This window comes from Bufo bufo, chromosome 8 (assembly GCF_905171765.1).
Source record: "Bufo bufo chromosome 8, aBufBuf1.1, whole genome shotgun sequence".
Lineage (NCBI taxonomy): Eukaryota > Metazoa > Chordata > Amphibia > Anura > Bufonidae > Bufo > Bufo bufo.
This window is the reverse complement of record NC_053396.1, coordinates 191278578-191296693: the sequence shown is the minus strand read 5'-3', so window position 1 is coordinate 191296693 and position 18116 is coordinate 191278578. Positions and strand designations below refer to the sequence as shown.

General features: G+C 43.9%; 1 protein-coding gene across 1 annotated transcript; it reads left to right on the top strand.

Moving 5' to 3' along the window:
• Positions 1–321: 321 nt before the first annotated feature.
• On the top strand, positions 322–17813 carry LGALS4 (galectin 4). The gene is made up of 10 exons (XM_040442859.1): positions 322–369; positions 3260–3348; positions 8806–9013; positions 11674–11799; positions 13243–13278; positions 13380–13418; positions 13528–13554; positions 14039–14127; positions 16519–16681; positions 17656–17813. The coding sequence occupies exons 1-10, from the start codon at positions 325–327 to the stop codon at positions 17800–17802; spliced, it is 969 nt and encodes a 322-aa protein (XP_040298793.1). The 5' UTR covers positions 322–324; the 3' UTR covers positions 17803–17813.
• Positions 17814–18116: the final 303 nt, after the last annotated feature.

Genomic DNA, 18116 nt, shown 5'->3' with positions numbered 1-18116 from the left:
TATTTACGATATTTCAATGGAAAGACCATTCCAATCATTGCAAACTATCTGTGTGAGCATTTCAAGGAATGATACAACCTCAGACTGCAATCCTTTATGTCTATGGCCATTTATCATTTGCATTCTATCCCATATTGTCTGCTTCTTCAAATAACTATATTATGTGACCAAAGGTTCTTCATACTATGTGTGGGGCAGGTGCAGTAAGCCAGGAACAAAGGTTAAATGACAGGAAAGGAGACCGTGCCCTTATTACAGGAGTGTATATAAGGAACCTGCTGTGTGTACAGAGCACTGTATTTTTCTGCTTAGACAGCAACAGACATGGCGTTTGTTTCACCACTAGGATACCAGCCAATTTACAACCCGGTAAGTGGTGTCTTGATCCTTTCTAGATAGGCCATGATAATTTATTTTTTTACATTTTTTTATATTTTTTTGTATAACGTAAAGGGGCTTTCCAGTACTTAGATATTGATGAGCTCTCCTCAGGATAGGTCATCAGTATTGGATCAATGGGGGTCCGACTCCCAGCACCACTACTAACCAGTTGCTTTGGGCAACCAACTCCATAAACTATACAGTGGACGGAAGGCTCCATCCAGTGCCAGGGTACCACAACTCTGCTCCCATTCACTTGAATTAGAGCTTCAGTGCCCGGCACGACCACTGATGGAACTTTGCATCTTCTGTATAGTTGCCCAATACAGCTAATCGATAAGGGCACCCCAACACATCTGATATTGATGACCTATCCTGAAGATACTTGAGTCTATTTGTGCTGCTTGGGTAGAAATGTAAATTTCAAGATTGAGTCTAGCTATCACACCTACTTAATTTCTATGCAATTTCACTGTTGGCACCAGGGTTTAACTGGGACACACAAGAGGAAATAATTCTGAAGACCACCCTCCATCTATACAAAACATGACCATCCCCACTTTGAATTCCATGATACTCTTTGTAGTTATCATTGGACACACAGTAAGGTCTAAGATGTTCTTTGTGAATCATCGCATAAGAAGCAGTCCCTGGTGATTGGTTCCAAGGTCACCTCCAAATGGGGGTATCTTCTGTTGGACCTTTGAGGTCCATTACTGTATTAGAACCTGAGTCCACCAGAGGATCCTCTGGTACTTTGGAGGGCCAGTCAGACCCCGGATGGCCGTATTGCTACAAAAAGTACACCATGAAGTAGCCCTTCATGTGTTTGTGACTCTTAATACTTGACAGGACACTCATCAAATTTTTTTCTTATCGCATACTAACAATCTACATGTAACTATACTACAGTGCCTTGAAAAAGTATTCATACGCCTTGAACATTTCCAAGTTTTTTCATGTTACACCCACAAACTTAAATGTATTTTATTGGAATTTTATGTGATAGACCAACACAAAGTAGCGAGTATGTGTGAAGTGAAAAGAAAATGATTTTAATAAATGAAAATCTGGAAAGTGTGGCATGCATTTGTAATACTGCCCCCTCACCCACCCACCGAGTCAGTACTTTGTAGGACCACCTTTCACTGCAATTATAGCTGCAAGTCTTTTGGGGTCTGTCTCTACCAGCTTTACACATCTAGAGGCTGAAATATTTGCCCATTCTTCTTTGCAAAATAGCTCAAGTTAGATTGGATGGAGAGCACCTGTGAACAGCAAGTCTTTTGCAGCTTCTACCAGGCTTTCCTCCAGGATTGCCCTGTATTTAGCTCCATCCATCTTCAATTCAACTCTGACCAGCTTCCCTGTCCTTGCTGAAGAAAAGCATCCCCACAGCATGCTGCTGCCACCACCATGTTTTTCACAGTGGGGATGGTGATATTCAGGGTGTTAGTTTTCCTCCCACACACAGCGTTTTGCATTTAGGCCAAAAAGTTCAACTTTGGTCTCATCTGACCAGAACACCTTCTTCCACATGTTTGCTGTGTCCCCTACAAGGCTTGTGGCAAACTGTACTTCTTACGGCTTGCTTTTCAAAAATGACTTTCTTCTTGCCATTCTTTCATTCAAGGCCAGATTTGTCGAGTACACGACTAATAGTTGTCCAGTGGACAGATTCTCCCACCTGAGCTGTGGATCTCTGCAGCTCCTCCAGAGTGACCATGGGCCTCTTGGCTGTTTCTATAATTAGTGCTCTCCTTGCCTGGGCTCCCCATTCATTGCTCTGCTAGATTTATATCAAGCTGGCAGCTCAAGGGGCGTGTCTTTTCTGCTGCAGCTAAGGGGGCGTGTCTCATCTCTCCCTATCACAGCTCAGGGAACAGTTGAAGGATGGAACTGAGCATGTGCGACCATCTCAGTGAGCAGGTCAAAGAAATAAGAAAATAAACAAACAGCAGGTGGCGCTATAACCATGTATCATTTTCTTTTCACTTCACACATACTTGCTACTTTGTGTTGGTCTGTCACATAAAATCCCGATAAAATACATTTAAGTTTGAAGGTGTACCGTGAAAAAATGTGGAAAGGTTCAAGGAGTATAAATAATTTTTCAAAGCACTGTATATATTATATTGCATATTGTTTGCTTTGGTCTTCTACTATCTATAGGTTGTCAAGATTGAAGGAAGTAACAACGAACCAGATAACATGCAGTTTTTGTTTGTAGTGTTTAACTGTGAACCTACATAGGTCTGCGTAGGAGCTCGAGACGCACAACTTTAAATGTTTTAAACAAACATTTGCAGAGTTCCTTCATTTAAAAAAAAATATTATTTAGATACACTGTATAAAAAAATAAGAAAATAAAAGTTGCAAAAGTATACACATCCTTTAAAGGGGTTTTTCCGAGACTTTTCCACTGATAACTTATCCTCTGGATAGGTCATCAGTTTCTGATCGGTGGGGGGTCCAACACTCGGGACCCCAGCTGGTTAGTTGTTTGAGAAGGCCCCGGCACTCACATTAGCACCGCAGCTTTCTCTCAGCTTTTCCTAGGCCAGTGACGTCACGTTCATCGGTCACATGACCTAGGCGCAGCTCAGCCCCTAGAAGTGAATGGGGCTGAGCGCAATACCAAACACGGCCACTATACAATGTACGGCGCTGTGATTGTTGAGTAGGGAGAAGGCCACGGCACTACTGCGAGCGCGGGTACCTTCTGAAACCGCAGATCGTGGGGGTCCTGGGTGTCGAACCCTCACCAATCAGATACTGAGGACAGGTCATCGGTTGAAAAGTCTCAGCAAACCCCTTTAAGGTTTCTTTGTATAGGGTTGTTAACGTAATACTGTCTACTTTGTCTATCTTTTTTTAGCCTATTCCTCTCAGGCAGCCGATTTATGGCGGTCTGCGGCCCGGCATGTCTGTTTACATTCAGGGCATGGTCCCTCATCACGCTAAGAGGTAAATCTAATAGTTACCAACAAGTTCTTGCTGTCCTTTTGGAAAAATCAAGGCAAAAAACATTAAATAACTGCAAGATGTGAATAAACCCTTAAAGGGATATTCCGGTTGTAGCAAGTTATTCCCTATAGACTCCCATAGAGCTGAATGGAGCAGCAGTCAGTGAGCATGCTCGACCTGACGCTTCGTTCATTTGGGGGGGGGGGGGGGGCAACATGATTGGTGCGGATAGCAGAAAGAGGTCACCAACAAAACTAATAGTTATCCTGTGGATAGGCGATAACTTTTTATAACCGGATTACCCCTTTAAGCATACAATTTGTATGGATAAATAGATCCAGGGGAAAATGGGGTCCGAAGACTGCCTCAAGTGGACGGTATCAAGCAGTTCCTTAAAGAGTCCGTATTTTAACTGGAGCAATAAAAAATAAAAAAAAAGCACTGTTTCTTTTTATGACATTAAATTAATGCCGTCCGAACCCAGTGATTTCCGGAACGGCCAACCATCTGCTGTCTATGGGGGCTCCGACTCCCTCCTGGTGGCAGATGCCACAGAAGAGAAGGATCAGGCAGTTGAAATTCAGCATGCCCAGTCCAGTTGTTCTCCGGGAAGATAAGCCGCCACCAGTGGCTTCCTGCGTTTTCTATGTTCAGAACACATGTAGGCTTGGTCGATCCGAGTGTGCATGTGTATGGAGCAGTCGGGAGAGAAACCTGACGACGGTGCGAAAGGTCGGCCGACAGAGATCTGCAGTGTAAGCTGCTGGCAATGACTTCGTCTATGGCCGGCTTCACTTAGTAGTATACCGTAGTGTATAATATAGCATCTTATCATCCTCTGATGTCACGTATTACTCAGGATTATAAATTTATATGGCACTATTACAGCAATAACTGTAAACGGCTGCTGCAGCGTCAGGTCTGGTTTGGCTCCCAGAGATCTTTCAGATGTTCTGTTTTATTGCAGCCATTATTTCTATCTAGTGAGATTAAAGGGGTTGTCCGAGTTATGAAAAAAAAAAAAATATAGCACTGTAAATCTGATGGGCAGCAATATATAACTGAGCTAAGTAAGTTTTAGGCAAAAAGAATATTTCCTCATTTCCCTGGTTCTCTTCTGGCCCTTTGTTTACCTGCAGTAACAACAATCTGCGCCCCCCCCCCCCCCCCCCCCTGCTCTGCAAAGGGAGTGAATACAAGTGCTGCCCTGAGTGACATGTCTGCCTGCTGGGATACTCAGCAGTATGTTGTATGTGTAGGACTACAAGTCCTAGCTGTACAATGACACTGCTGATACACACAGGATCTTCTCCTTACCTGTGCAATGCTCCTCTAGTCTGTCAGCTTCTGTGCCCAGAATTTGTCTCCTTACTGCCTGCAGCTACACAGTAAAGCTTTCAGCCCTGGGTCTGTGCTGCTGAAGGGGTAAAGTTTTTCCTGAAGAATCCAGGGAGAGAGCAATACGCAGCATGCAGGCAGTGCAGGGGGCGTGGCCAGCACAATGATGTCTCCTGTACAGACACATATCTGCTCTCTTAGGCTTTTGCACAAAACATCATCAGAGCAGGGAGAGAAGCTGACATCACAGGTCATATGACCCTCAGTGAAATCTGAGAAAGCAGCAACTGGAGATAAAGTAAGTGCATGGTAAAGTCCTTACATTTGTTTAGTTAGAAAAAAAATAACTCGGACAACCCCTTTAAGTAAAATTAAACAGCTACAGGGAGATAGCTGCAGCTGAAAGGTTACGCCTCCAAGAAAGCACCCCCCCCCCCTCAGCTGCCATAGGGAGAGAGCTGAAGCAGAAATTACACGCCCCTGAGCTGCCAGCTTGAAATAAATCTAGCAGAGCAATAGGCACCATGAATGGGGAGATCTCTGGATCCATGTGAGGTACAGGGCTGGTCCTAGCTTTGTTAGAAAGTGATTTTCATGTCCTATATGATGCCTGATGTTCATATATATTTATATATTATTATTTTTTTGCATTTGCAACAAGCCCAGGAGGATGGGTGTGGTAGTGGCTCTGGCAATGATGGCAGTACACACGGATCACACTGGCAACCCTCACATCGATGCTTTCTAGGGCCGTGCAGTGACTGGAGGGCACACCCTAGTTTTGGGGGCTTCTGCCAGTCTGTTATTGGGGGGGGGGGGCCTGTGATGGTGTTTTGTTAGGTTGCAAGGCAGGAGGTGTAGGGTCCCACCATGGCCGGTGGATGGTACTGGAGTCTGTGATCAGGCCAGTTGGTTGTAACAAAGTCTCTCTTTACTGAAGTGGAAATGGGAGTGGTAGTACATCCGGTATTAACAAGGCACAGTTCCAAAGTGACAGTGTATTCCTCTCCTAATAGCTGAATATAGGTGAATGGCAAAGATGATGAGAGGAGGAGTAGTCCCTGAGCTTCTTCAAAACACTTTGCAACCTTTCAAAGGCGTGAAAAACTCTCAAAAATTTGGTGGGCGCCAGAGACTACAAACCATCCACATGCAAAAAGTCTTACAATCAGCTCTGCAATTTTCAGATTGAGGGATACAGATCATCAAACAGTCGACCAAACCGTTATATAAGTGTGAAGAGTGCCGTTAAGGCCTCTTGCACACGACCGTATGTATTTTGCTGTCCGCAAAAAATACAGATGACATCAGTGTGCAACAGAATGAAAATACGTTTGTGTGCAAGAGGCCTAACTGTTAATCCTTTCACAAGCAGCAAAGTCCAGAGCCATAAACAACAAATACCTTGCTAACACGCATGGCCTTGTGATCGGAGATAGTCTGTGAATGTGTCCTTCAGTTTTCCCTCAGGCATTGGTCTCAACAGGAATGAAGTTTCTCCTGGAGCTAAACTGAACTATCATCTTACCTTCACAGAAGGCAGGGCTAAAACTGAAGTGGCTAATGCAATATTAACTAGAAAGTTTCTCCCTCAGAGGGGAAATCTAGTTCCCTCTGCTGAGTCAGGGCGTAATCTTCTAAACAGTGCCACCTACAGAGAGCTTTGAAGATTACATACAAAAGATAATACAAAACATTAATCATTTTAGTAATGTACCAAATTAACACTTTGCAGGGTCTCTGTTCTGAGCTACTGCATATTAATCGTGGGATAAACCCTTTAAAGCAGTAGTTCACACCTTGTAAGATGATCCTTATAACTGTCTAGGACTGCAGAAATTTGCTTTTGTAATAAATGATGTGTTATATACTGCACATTGACAAATAATTAGTTTTGGGTCCAAGAACTATGACAGCTGGCTCCTTGGTGGATCCTCGTGCAGAGATGGGTCAAACTAAGCTTTGGTTAGGGGTGGGCATTTTAATAATCCTTGCAAGTTCAATTTGTGGTCATTTAAGTATTTTTTTTTTGCATTTCGGTGAGAGAAAGCAGAAACATAGGGAGATATTTATTAAGAATGGATTTTGTATGTCAGTTTTAATTTCTGCCCTGCTTTTGTGGGATGTGCCTAAGAGGCACACGCCTCTTAACAGTTGTATCTCATCTCTGCAGATCCAGCAAGGGAGCTGGTTTTAGATTTCAGGTATAATCTAGTGGGATGCAAAACCTAAAAGTCTAAAAGTCCCAACATTTTGACATGTGATTGCCTGTTAGTCACACTGGATGGAGGCTTATATTTTACCAGGCCGACACCTCCTATAATATCTGAAGGGGCAGATAGGTTTGCACAGCTCTTTTACACGCTGACTATACAGATTATCTTACTATCAAGGACTTATAGATAGGGGGTGCATAGGTAGGAGTTCCACCTGGGCCCTGGAACCTAATGGAGCCCAAAAGTTCCCACTTTCCTATAAGAATACACCAATATTATAAATTGCACACAGGGAGCGCCACCTGCTGTTTATTATTTTCCTTATTTCTTAGTCCATCTCAGTAATATCACATAGGTGGTCGCACATGCTCAGTTCCATCCTGTGGTTGTGTGGAGAGACTCCAAAGTGTACTTGAAGGGAGAGTTAGGGTGCACTACTATTACCATCATTGTCACTACCATTACTCAGCTATTGGGAAGAGACTGTACTGTGATATACTTTGGAACTGTGCCTTTTGTTGCTTTCTGTACTACTACTCCCATCAATGATTTAGAAAAGAAAGACTTTATTGCAACCAGTGGGTCTGATTATTGACTTCATCAACCATCCGCTAGCCCTGCATCTGTATTCCTGTCTTGCTCCCTGACAAGCACCTAACATCAAGGACACCCAAACTACCATCAGGCAGGAACCCCAAAAATGTCCAGGGAGTGCCCTGAGTGAAGAAACGGAGTGCCCTCCATTCATTGTGCATGGCCTGGGAAGAGTCAGAGTGAGGAGTGCCACTGTGAACTGTGAGCACTTCTACCACCATCATAGCCACTACCACTCCTCCAATCGTCACCTCCTCTCCGGGTCTTTGCATGCTCTCTTGGGGTCCTGTACTTCTACCACCATCAAAGCCACTACCACTCCTTCAATTGTCACCTCCTCTCCGGGTCTCTGCATGCTCTCGTGGGGTCCTGTACTTCTACCACCATCATAGCCACTAGTACTCCTCCAATCGTCACCTCCTCTCCGGGTCTCTGCATGCTCTCGTGGGGTCCTGTACTTCTACCACCATCATAGCCACTAGTACTCCTCCAATCGTCACCTCCTCTCCGGGTCTCTGCATGCTCTTGTGGGGTCCTGTACTTCTACCACCATCATAGCCACTAGTACTCCTCCAATCGTCCCCTCCTCTCCGGGTCTCTGCATGCTCTCGTGGGGTCCTGTGAGTACTTCTACCACCATCATAGTCACTAGTACTCCTCCAATCGTCACCTCCTCTCCGGGTCTTTGCATGCTCTCGTGGGGTCCTGTGAGTACTTCTACCACCATCATAGTCACTAGTACTCCTCCAATCGTCACCTCCTCTCCGGGTCTTTGCATGCTCTCGTGGGGTCCTGTGAGTACTTCTACCACCATCATAGTCACTAGTACTCCTCCAATCGTCACCTCCTCTCCGGGTCTTTGCATGCTCTCGTGGGGTCCTGTACTTCTACCACCATCATAGTCACTAGCACTCCTCCAATCGTTACCTCCTCTCCGGGTCTCTGCATGCTCTTGTGGGGTCCTGTACTTCTACCACCATCATAGCCACTACCACTCCTCCAATTGTCACCTCCTCTCCGGGTCTCTGCATGCTCTTGTGGGGTTCTGTACTTCTACCACCATCAAAGCCACTACCACTCCTCCAATTGTCACCTCCTCTCCGGGTCTCTGCATGCTCTTGTGGGGTTCTGTACTTCTACCACCATCAAAGCCACTACCACTCCTTCAATTGTCACCTCCTCTCCGGGTCTCTGCATGCTCTCGTGGGGTCCTGTATTTGTATAGTAAGGTCAGGGTGAAAGCCAAGAAGTGAGAAGGTCCACAGTGCAGAAGATTGATGTAACTTTGATGTCCTTGTGTCCCTCTTAGCTTCGCTGTGAACTTTTCGTGTGGTCAGCATGATGGGACAGACATTGCTTTCCACTTTAATCCCCGCTTCGATGGGAAGGACAATGTGGTGTTTAATGCTTTCCAATCTGGATCATGGGGAGGCGAAGAGAAGAGGAAAGATGGAATCCCCTTTAGCAGAGGCGGGTACTTTGAATTGGTGTTTTTTATCAATCCGGGAAGCTACCAGGTAAGAAAACAAATAAAAAGGGTGCACAATGGCTCTGTGATTAACACTGGTGTCTTGCCGTGCATCCATGGATAACATCTGACTAAGGACAACATCTGCATGGAGTTTCTAACTGGTGAAAACATTTTTGAAAAAGGATCAGAATGGTTTAAAAAATAAAAGAAGTCATAGTTAACTTGATGCCGATCCCATTCCTACACTTCCTGGGTCCCTCCTGACTGCTCAATCACTAGCTCAGGTGGGTCCATTTCCTGTGGTGATAGGGATCGGGAAGTAGAGACCAGTGGGGACCTGGGGAGCACAGGAAAGAGATCGGCAGGGGACCGGGGAGTTGATTTTGACATATTTTTGTTTTATTGTTTTTTAAACCTGATCCTTTTTAAAATATGTTCACCGGCCAGACAGTATAAGGTGTTATAGTGATGATCAGCAGGGGTCATTTTGTAGAATATTCGTCATATATTCGCGAATTCGTATATATTCGTTATATTCTACATTCTTTATTTTTTTACGCGAAAATCGGCAATATCGCATATTACGTGCTCAATACATGCGTGGGTCAAAAACTAATATATAGCACTATAGAATATAGTGCTATATATTAGTTTTTACGAATATTCGTAATTTTTTCCAACTGAACACGATTCCTCCCTGCTTCTTGCTTGTGTGCCAATGAGTCATTGGCCCACAAGCAACTTAAGCAGGGAGGAATCATGACTTCAGAAGGAAAAAAATGACGAATATTCTAGAAAACTAATATATAGCACTATATTCAATATAGTGCTATATATTAGTTTTTTAGAATATTCGTCATTTTTTTCCATCTGAAGTGAACACATGATTCCTACCTGCTTCTTGCTTGTGACGTCATTGGCCCACAAGCAAGAAGCAGGGAGGAATCATGTGTTCAGATGGAAAAAATAACGAATATATAGCACTATATTCTAAATATTAGCGAATTCTCGAAGTGCTGATATTCGCGAATAAAATTAGTTTTTCGAATATTCGCGCTCAACACTATGGTGTATCTATAGGATAGGCAATGAATATTTGAGGGAGTCCAACACCCTTCACCTCTATCGATCAGCCGTTGGAGAGTAGTTCTGGATCACTACACAGTTTCTCCACTCTATAGTGGACGGAGCTGGTGCATCTATTAAACAGTGGTCGGAGATGTGTAGTTCTGCTGTCTATTTCCAGCGCGGGAGCTATTTCCAGTCATCAATGTGAAAATCATGGAGAATGTCTTTAACCCCTTCTCAACCTCCACCGTACATTTAGTAGGGAAGTCGGGTAAACAGCAGACACCCAGGGTTAATGTCTGCGATCAGTGATAACGCCAATTGCAAAGACTTAACCCCTCAGATGTCATGGTCAAATGTGACCACAGAATCTGAGCGCTGAAAACTAGGAAGCGCTGCGCTTCCGGGCCTGGAGAAGCTCCCCATCCGGTGATCCGGGCATGCTCTTCCTTTGCTTTCATGTGCTGAATCTCTCTGAAGAAATCCAGTGTATCAGAGCTGTAGTTCCTATGGAGGCCTGCAGGTGGCAGGGCACCATAGGATAACAGCAAATGGGGCTTACAATGCAATGCTAATTCACTGCAAAGTAAACTAAGGGGGTCATTTATTATACTAAAATTAGGCGTATTTCAGGCACAGATCGTAAATCCGCGACTTAGGCCCGCTCATGCCAGGTCTAAAATTGTGGGTGTGGCTTGGGCGGGGAAAGACAGGCAGGCAGGCCCATCACATTTACCGTTTTCTATGCCTATTTTAGGCGTAGAAAAAGGTCTAAATGTAAAACAGCAAGTAATCTCTCTTACATTTAGAACTGCCTCTGGATGCGCCGAAGTTATGGAGAGGCCGGCGCCTCTTCATAACTTTGGCGGAACCACCGCCAGTTATGGGCCATCTAAAAAGCCCCTAAAAGCAAAACTGAAGAGCACATATTCTAGTTCCCTTGGGGGGGGCTAATATTTTTTTTATATATACAGTATATATATATATATATATATATATATAGAACAAAGAAAGATACCGCAGCACATCCGTAGGTGAAAAGTAGTTTTCACCTACGGATGTGCTGCGGTATCTTTCTTTGTTCTGTATCATACACCTTGGTAAGGTGTTTACACCGCTGGCACCCATCGGTTTGTAGCTAGGAGTGCTGCCCTGATTCTACACAGTCTATATATATATATATGTGTTTTTTTAAAAAATATAAAATTTAAATCATCCTCCTTTCCCAGAGTAAAAATAAAAATAAACAAACATTATAGGAATCGCCGTGTCTGAAAACGCTCAAACTATTAATATGAAAATATGTATCCGATACAGTGAATGGCGTAATGGAAAAAAAATCAAAATGTCACATATAGTGATGAGCGAAGTGAGCTTCGACTGTTACATCTGAAGTCGCCTCGTTTATAACTTCGGATTAATACTGTTATTCGCGAAGTCGTGCGTGACTTAGTTGAATAACTTTGGTAATCGGAAAACCACTTTAAAACTTGAAACCAAACTCGGCTTCGTTTCTGAGGCACCAGTAAAAAAAAAAAAACGCAGGGTGCTGAATGGTTTCAATATTTACAATGTTGGTAAATTAACCTTAGATCATCCGTCTTTGCTATTACTGACTGTCTGTCTCACTTTGTCCAGGTCAATGCAAATGGTTCCCCCTTCTATGAGTTCCGTCATAGGATTCCTCTAGAGAGGGTGCAGTGTGTTCATGTGAATGGAGACGTGAACATCCAGTCTTTGAGCATTGTCGGAGGAGGAGGTGGGGTGAGTTAAAACATTTTTTTGGAAAGGAAGTGGAAGTTAAAGACCAGTTATCTCTTCTGACATGTCCTTTTAGAAAATACTTGTACTCCCTATGAAATAACAATTTTGGAGTCTTTTCTCCTATGTATTGTGTTCTTCCGTTATTCTCCATTCTCCTCACCTCCGGAGAGATAAGAGGTAATCTACGATATATATATATATATATATATATATATATATATTTATATATATATGGACAGTTAGAGAGCGAATTATTGGAAAGAGATTCACAGAGAGACCACGTAACGAGACTGGTGTCAAAGGAACATGCTACTGACTGAAGAATCTGCTTGTCACTGCAATATTCGGGGGTCCACCAGTTATTCTTTGGTGGTGACTTTTTGGGGTATAGATTCACCATGTGGATCCTCTTTACTGTCAAGATGGACAGGGGTACCGTGGGCTCCATGAATTCTAGTTGAACCCCTATACCAGTGATGGTGAACCTTTTAGAGACCGAGTGCCCAAACTGCAACCCAAAACCCACTTATTTATCGCAAAGTGCCAACACGGCAATTTAACCTGAACACCAATATCATATATCTTCCATGTACTTTATCATTTAGTTATAATAACCTGCCTACATTCAATGCGCTGCCTGTGCTGTTCATAGCATGTCCTGCACTGATGAATGGCAGGAAAAGTCTAAGGCATATTGGTACACCATAGACTTTCTCCAGGGTGTGGGTGCCCACAGAGAGGGCTCTGAGTGCCGCCTCTGGCACGCGTGCCATAGGTTCGCCATCACTGCCCTATACTGTAGGTAAATGACGGAGAGAGAAGATATCGAACATCACTCACCACTGTTGGTGACTAGGCAGAAAACTGGTGGAAGACACATGAACTTTGAAGAAGAATTGCAAGGATACAACTGGCCATACGCTTTAGTTTAATGTCGGCTGAACCCATCAATTTCATGAAACCAGCCAACCCAGGGTTGGACTTGACCAACCAGAAAACCAGAGGATCCTCCAGTGGGCCCAGTCTATGAAGTAATAATGGTCCAAGAGAAAAATTGCATTTAGAGTTGCCTTCTGAGATGATCAGACATGGACCCTAGTAGACAATTAGGCTTGATCGATGATATAGCGGTTGGGCTCTGCGAGTAAATTTCTCTGGTGGGCCCAAGGAACCCCAGTCCTTGAGCCAACCCTCTAATTTATCATGGGGCCTCCTGACTGCCATCAAGAGAGATGAGGATCGGGCAGTTGGATTTTAAGATGCCAAATCTTGTTGTTCTCGGGAGATAAGCCACGGCCAGAGGTGTCTGCCAACAGTTTATTTCCCCCTTCCTATTGCGAAAACATACACAGACGGGAGAGAGAGCCATCTAAAAATGTCTGATCAGCTTTAGAGTAATATTAGAATTAAACAGGTAATTTATTGCGTGCATTTTTATTGTAGGGCCCAGGAATGAATCCTGCCTTCCCACCAGGTGGGGTAAGTGCCATATGATACAGTCACTGGATGTCCCATCTGTTGTATACTAGGCTTACAGATATGCAGCCACTTTAATGTATATTTTCTCTTTGTCTCTCAAGGCCATGATAGGGCCCGGATATCCAGCCATGACTCTGCCTGTGAGTATACGTTCACCGGTTCCTTGTGTGCACATACACTTTTTTGACAATACCATAAAATCACATGTCTTCAGTCATTCTAATCAGTTTTTTCTTCTTCTTTTCTCAGGCAATGGGAGGACCCATCTATAACCCGGTTAGTATACAAGAGTCTTATTATGCCTGTCAATTTTACACTGACAGGCAGCCTATTAGGCCCTACCTGAACATACATGGAAGAGCTTATTAGGCCCCCGGCTGCCACGACAATCCATCAGCATCCTGCTGTCACATCACAGGTCACTGATGGGATGTCAGAGAAAACCTCCTCCCTCTGTCTAACCACTTAGCTGTCACAGTTGCTATTGACAATGCCATCTAAGGGGTTAAACTGATTCCTGGGTGGCATCTACATCATCCACTATCCCACTCTGCAGATGATTGTGCGGGCACAACTGCTGTGCCATACAATCAGAGTGCCGTAAAATGTACAGCGCCAGAATTCCAGCTCTTTACATTTACCATGGATGGTGCCATGGGGCTCACTATGTGACCTCTTGGGGGTGATTGAGCACTGGGGTTGAGGAACAATGCTGCAGTCTATCATTTGGTGATATTTTGTGTGTATTGTCTCCTTGCAGCCTGTTCCTTACCGTGCGAACATTCCTGGAGGAGTGAACCCCAAGAAGACCTTTGTGATTAGAGGATTCATGCCAATGGGAGGCCAAAAGTGAGGGAATGGTGGTACTATGAAGTGACTCCTCATAGCCTGTTATTAGCCAATGAACTAAGCTATATGACACATGAGATAAATTTTAATATGTTCTAATAACCAGCTCTATTATTCCTAGAGCCACTTTATGACTGAGATAATGGGTTTGGTTGCTACTAATAATGAAGGGTTTTGGTGCAGGAGATGATAGAGTGGAATTGTTTTCTTAAACTGAATGTTTCACCTTTTATCTTCAAGTCATTTTAGCTCCGAATTCTGTGCTGAATATATCTGTATAGTGGACGGAGGCGGAGCTGCCATTTTTTGTTACAGATCTCCAATTCCCCTGCATAAACAAGGGTCCATTGTCATAAAAATTTAAATATTTCACACCAGTACATTTGGAGATCCCTAATTAAAATCAGACCACAGACCAGAACCAAATGTTAATTCAGATTCAGACCCCAGACCACTAAATATATTCAAACCCTGTCCAGATCCCAAAAAGGCAGTAAACAGCAATGACCAGCTTGCTCCAGCCGGCGTTAAAGAAACAATAAAGTCCCATATCTGTAGAATCACACAGGTATGGTTTTGCACAGTACCGTAATCCCACGGGGTGTATGTGGACCTCGCTTTGTCCTCAGTCTTTCAGGCACTGCAACTCCAGCTCAGACTCTGATCCCACACAGCACTCCACAGAGCTCCACTGTCCGAGAGAGATAATCACCCCCACCTGACACTGCTGGCTTTTGTAGGCCAGTCAAGACCCGGCCTGGAACGTGGGGAGTAGTCACCCACCCAGCACTATGACTACTCCCAGTAAGAGCCGTCCCGGATCAGCTATTCACAGCTATACTAAATAACAAAGTCTCAACCAGCTACTGCTGCTGACACATAAAATACTGGCTCTTACTTCACTGAGGCCAGGAACCTCGGTGACACATATCTACCATCAACGATGGTCCCTTGTGCCTTTCTACACCACCTAAATAAATTCTAACCCCAGACCTGACACCTAAATTAATCCAGATCCAGGATGAGATCCCAAAATTACGGTAACTCAGTTGCCAAACCATGCCCCTGAATAGATTTAATACCCCAGGCTCCATCTTTAATTCAGACCTCAGACCTGACCCCTAAATAAATTCTAATCTTAAATCAAACTCTAAAATTAATTCAGACCCCATAATTAATTCGGATACCAGAAGAAGACCACTTGAATGATTCAGCCACCAAAATACATTTTAAAACCAGGCCAGATCCCAAAATTAATCAGACCTCAGCGGAGATCCCTAAATAAATTCAGTCTGCAAATCTCTTAATTCAGACCCCAGACCAGACCCCTAAAATGAATTCAAACCTCATACCAGACCACTGAATAAATTCAGACCTTAGTCCAGACCACAAAAATCAGATCCCAGATCAGACCCCCTAAATAAATTCTAACCTCAGACCAGACTCCTATATAAATTCAGTTCCCAGATCAACCTCTAAAACTAATTCTGACCCAATGCCAGAACATTATTTCAGATCCCAGAGCAGACCTCCAATTGAGACCTCAGATCAGGTCCCTAACTAAACTCAGACCCCAAAAACAACTCATAAGTAAATACAGACCAGACCCCAAAAATGTAGTCCCCCTATCAAACTAATTTTTTTTTTACTTGCACCTCCCTGATCCTCCACAGTGAGGACCCTTTGAGGCATCTCGGCTTCTGCCTATCTGTCAGCACCCTGAGGCTAATCTGGGTGAAGTCAAGATGCTTAGCTTGGTTTGCATGGAGACCCCCAACTTCCCCCTTTGTTTTGGATGCTTGGATGCACTCTCTATAATCCAGCCCTAGAAAAAACACAGGTGGACAGCACTCCTTAGTAATAATGCTGCGGGTGCTCGTCTCCAGGGGAGGTGGTAAAAATCCCCCCAACATAAACAACTTATGGATGTCCGAAAAAAATAAATAAATGGAGACAGCACGTCCAAAAGGTGGAATTTAATTCCAGATGCAACGTTTCGGCTTAGTGATAGCCTTTGTCAAGCATCTTGACAAAGGCTATCACTAAGCCGAAACGTTGCATCTGGAATTAAATTCCACCTTTTGGACGTGCTGTCTCAATTATATATTTTTTTTCCGGACATCTATAATCCAGCCCTGTCAGACACATATTATGGCCAATTTTCAGGCCTTTTAACCCTTTTCGTATGTTTTTGAGGTGTGGGAAGAAACCAACCCCATACAACTACATGGAGAACAAAAAAATTCCATGTTGTACTTGGTTGGATTCAAACTTAGAGCCCAGTGCTGCAAGACCACCATGCTGCCCCCTTGATGATACCACCTTGCTCTCCATCTTCAGTAAATCTATAATTGCCATGCTATGATTATATAAATTCTCTCTCTTTTTCAGCTTCCACATTAATTTTGTGACAGTAAATGGTGATATCGCTTTACACTTCAATGTTCGTCTTAATGAGCGCACAGTGGTGCGCAACAGCAAACTTGGTGGCTCTTGGGGCCCTGAGGAGAGGAACATGGCCAATAACCCCTTTGTGCCAGGGCAGTATTTTGATGTAAGTATCTGTACTCCTAATGACTATCGAAGGAGTTTGGGATTGATGGGTTCACAGGTGGACATGCAGACAGTCCATGAGGTCATTTTTAGGATGTTTAGCTGGTCATAGCGCAGCAAACCTCTGAGGAGCTGAAGCAGAGAATGGAAGTGGTAGTGGCCCTGATGATAATGTGTCACAGTGTACTCCATCAGGCCTTTGCTCCTTGGGGTCAGTACAGTGAAGGAGTGGCACCCTGTGGTCCAACGGAGCACTCCCTGTAGCTGTAGGCTCCCTGTCTGATGGTAGTTTGGGGGTGCCCATGGTGCTCATGGCCAGCTTGTGGTGTTAAGAGAGTCGGTGACAGAGTGAACTTAACAAAAGTCTATCTTTACTGTGTGTACAATAAAAGTTGTAGTGCATCCAGCGGGTATCTGTACACAGTGCACATTCCTCCAAGATGTCCAAGCATGGGCTAGTTGCATCAATGGCCCTCTAGTTACTCATTTTCTTGCTAAAGTCCCTGTTAATGGGATCTCTAGCTAGCAACTACAATCTGGCATAGTGGCTGTAGTGTCCACTAGTCTGGGGTGCATAGGGTGTCTTAACTTGTGCTACCTGTGCAGCAGCATTATCTGCAATGCTTTAAGCTGTATATCTCTCTCTCTCTAGCCATGCAAATCCTCCTCCTTTAGTTCTTGCTTACTTTTATCTTTAGCTTGGAACTTGAGTCTGAAGGAGAGGAGCACATGAAGATTGCTCCCTACTTCCTCCCTCTACACTACCTGGAAACATCTGGAACCAGGGGATGGAGGCAGCCCATACCCTAAGCTCCAGAGAGCACTGGGCCAGGATTGTTCATTCTCATGCTGAGTGTGCAGTACATTATGTTAGCATTTTACAAACATAATATAACAAACCAAACTTTGCAGATACCCTCAGGTTTGGGGTACTGCAATAGGTTGATAAATGAATTGTGTGGCATCTTCCTACAGATCTCCATCCGCACCGGCAATGGCCGATACAAGATCTATGTGAATGGACAATCCTTCTGTCAGTACGCTCACCGCTTCCCGGCCCTGCAGATGATTAACAGCCTGGAGATCGGAGGAAATGTGGTGCTGTCACTGGTACAATTTTAAGGATCCTTCCAATGTGCCTTAAAGTTGAAGAACAAGAGGAAGCCTGGTCTGTGCATTAGATGATATATTTAAAGGAAAAGATAACGAAATCAAAGATACTCAAACCCTGCTCTTGTCATGGGTATTAATAAAATACAGTTATGTTACAAAAAAAGTCATACTTTTATTAAAATCTATTTTGCAGAATGGTCCCCGAATTATTCTGTGGGGCGGTAATGGTTGGCTTGACATGCTGGAACCAGTCAGTAGGAAACGGCTCCTTAAAGGGCTTCTGTCACCCCACTAAACTTTTTTTTTTGCTTACTTATAATCCC

Excerpts from the sequence above, each read along its gene's own strand:
- LGALS4 (XM_040442859.1), top strand. The coding sequence starts at position 325 with ATGGCGTTTGTTTCACCACTAGGATACCAGCCAATTTACAACCCG. Across the intron at positions 11,800-13,242 it reads TTGTCGGAGGAGGAGGTGGG|GGCCCAGGAATGAATCCTGC; the intron begins GTGAGTTAAAAC and ends TTTTTATTGTAG. Across the intron at positions 13,419-13,527 it reads ATCCAGCCATGACTCTGCCT|GCAATGGGAGGACCCATCTA; the intron begins GTGAGTATACGT and ends TTCTTTTCTCAG.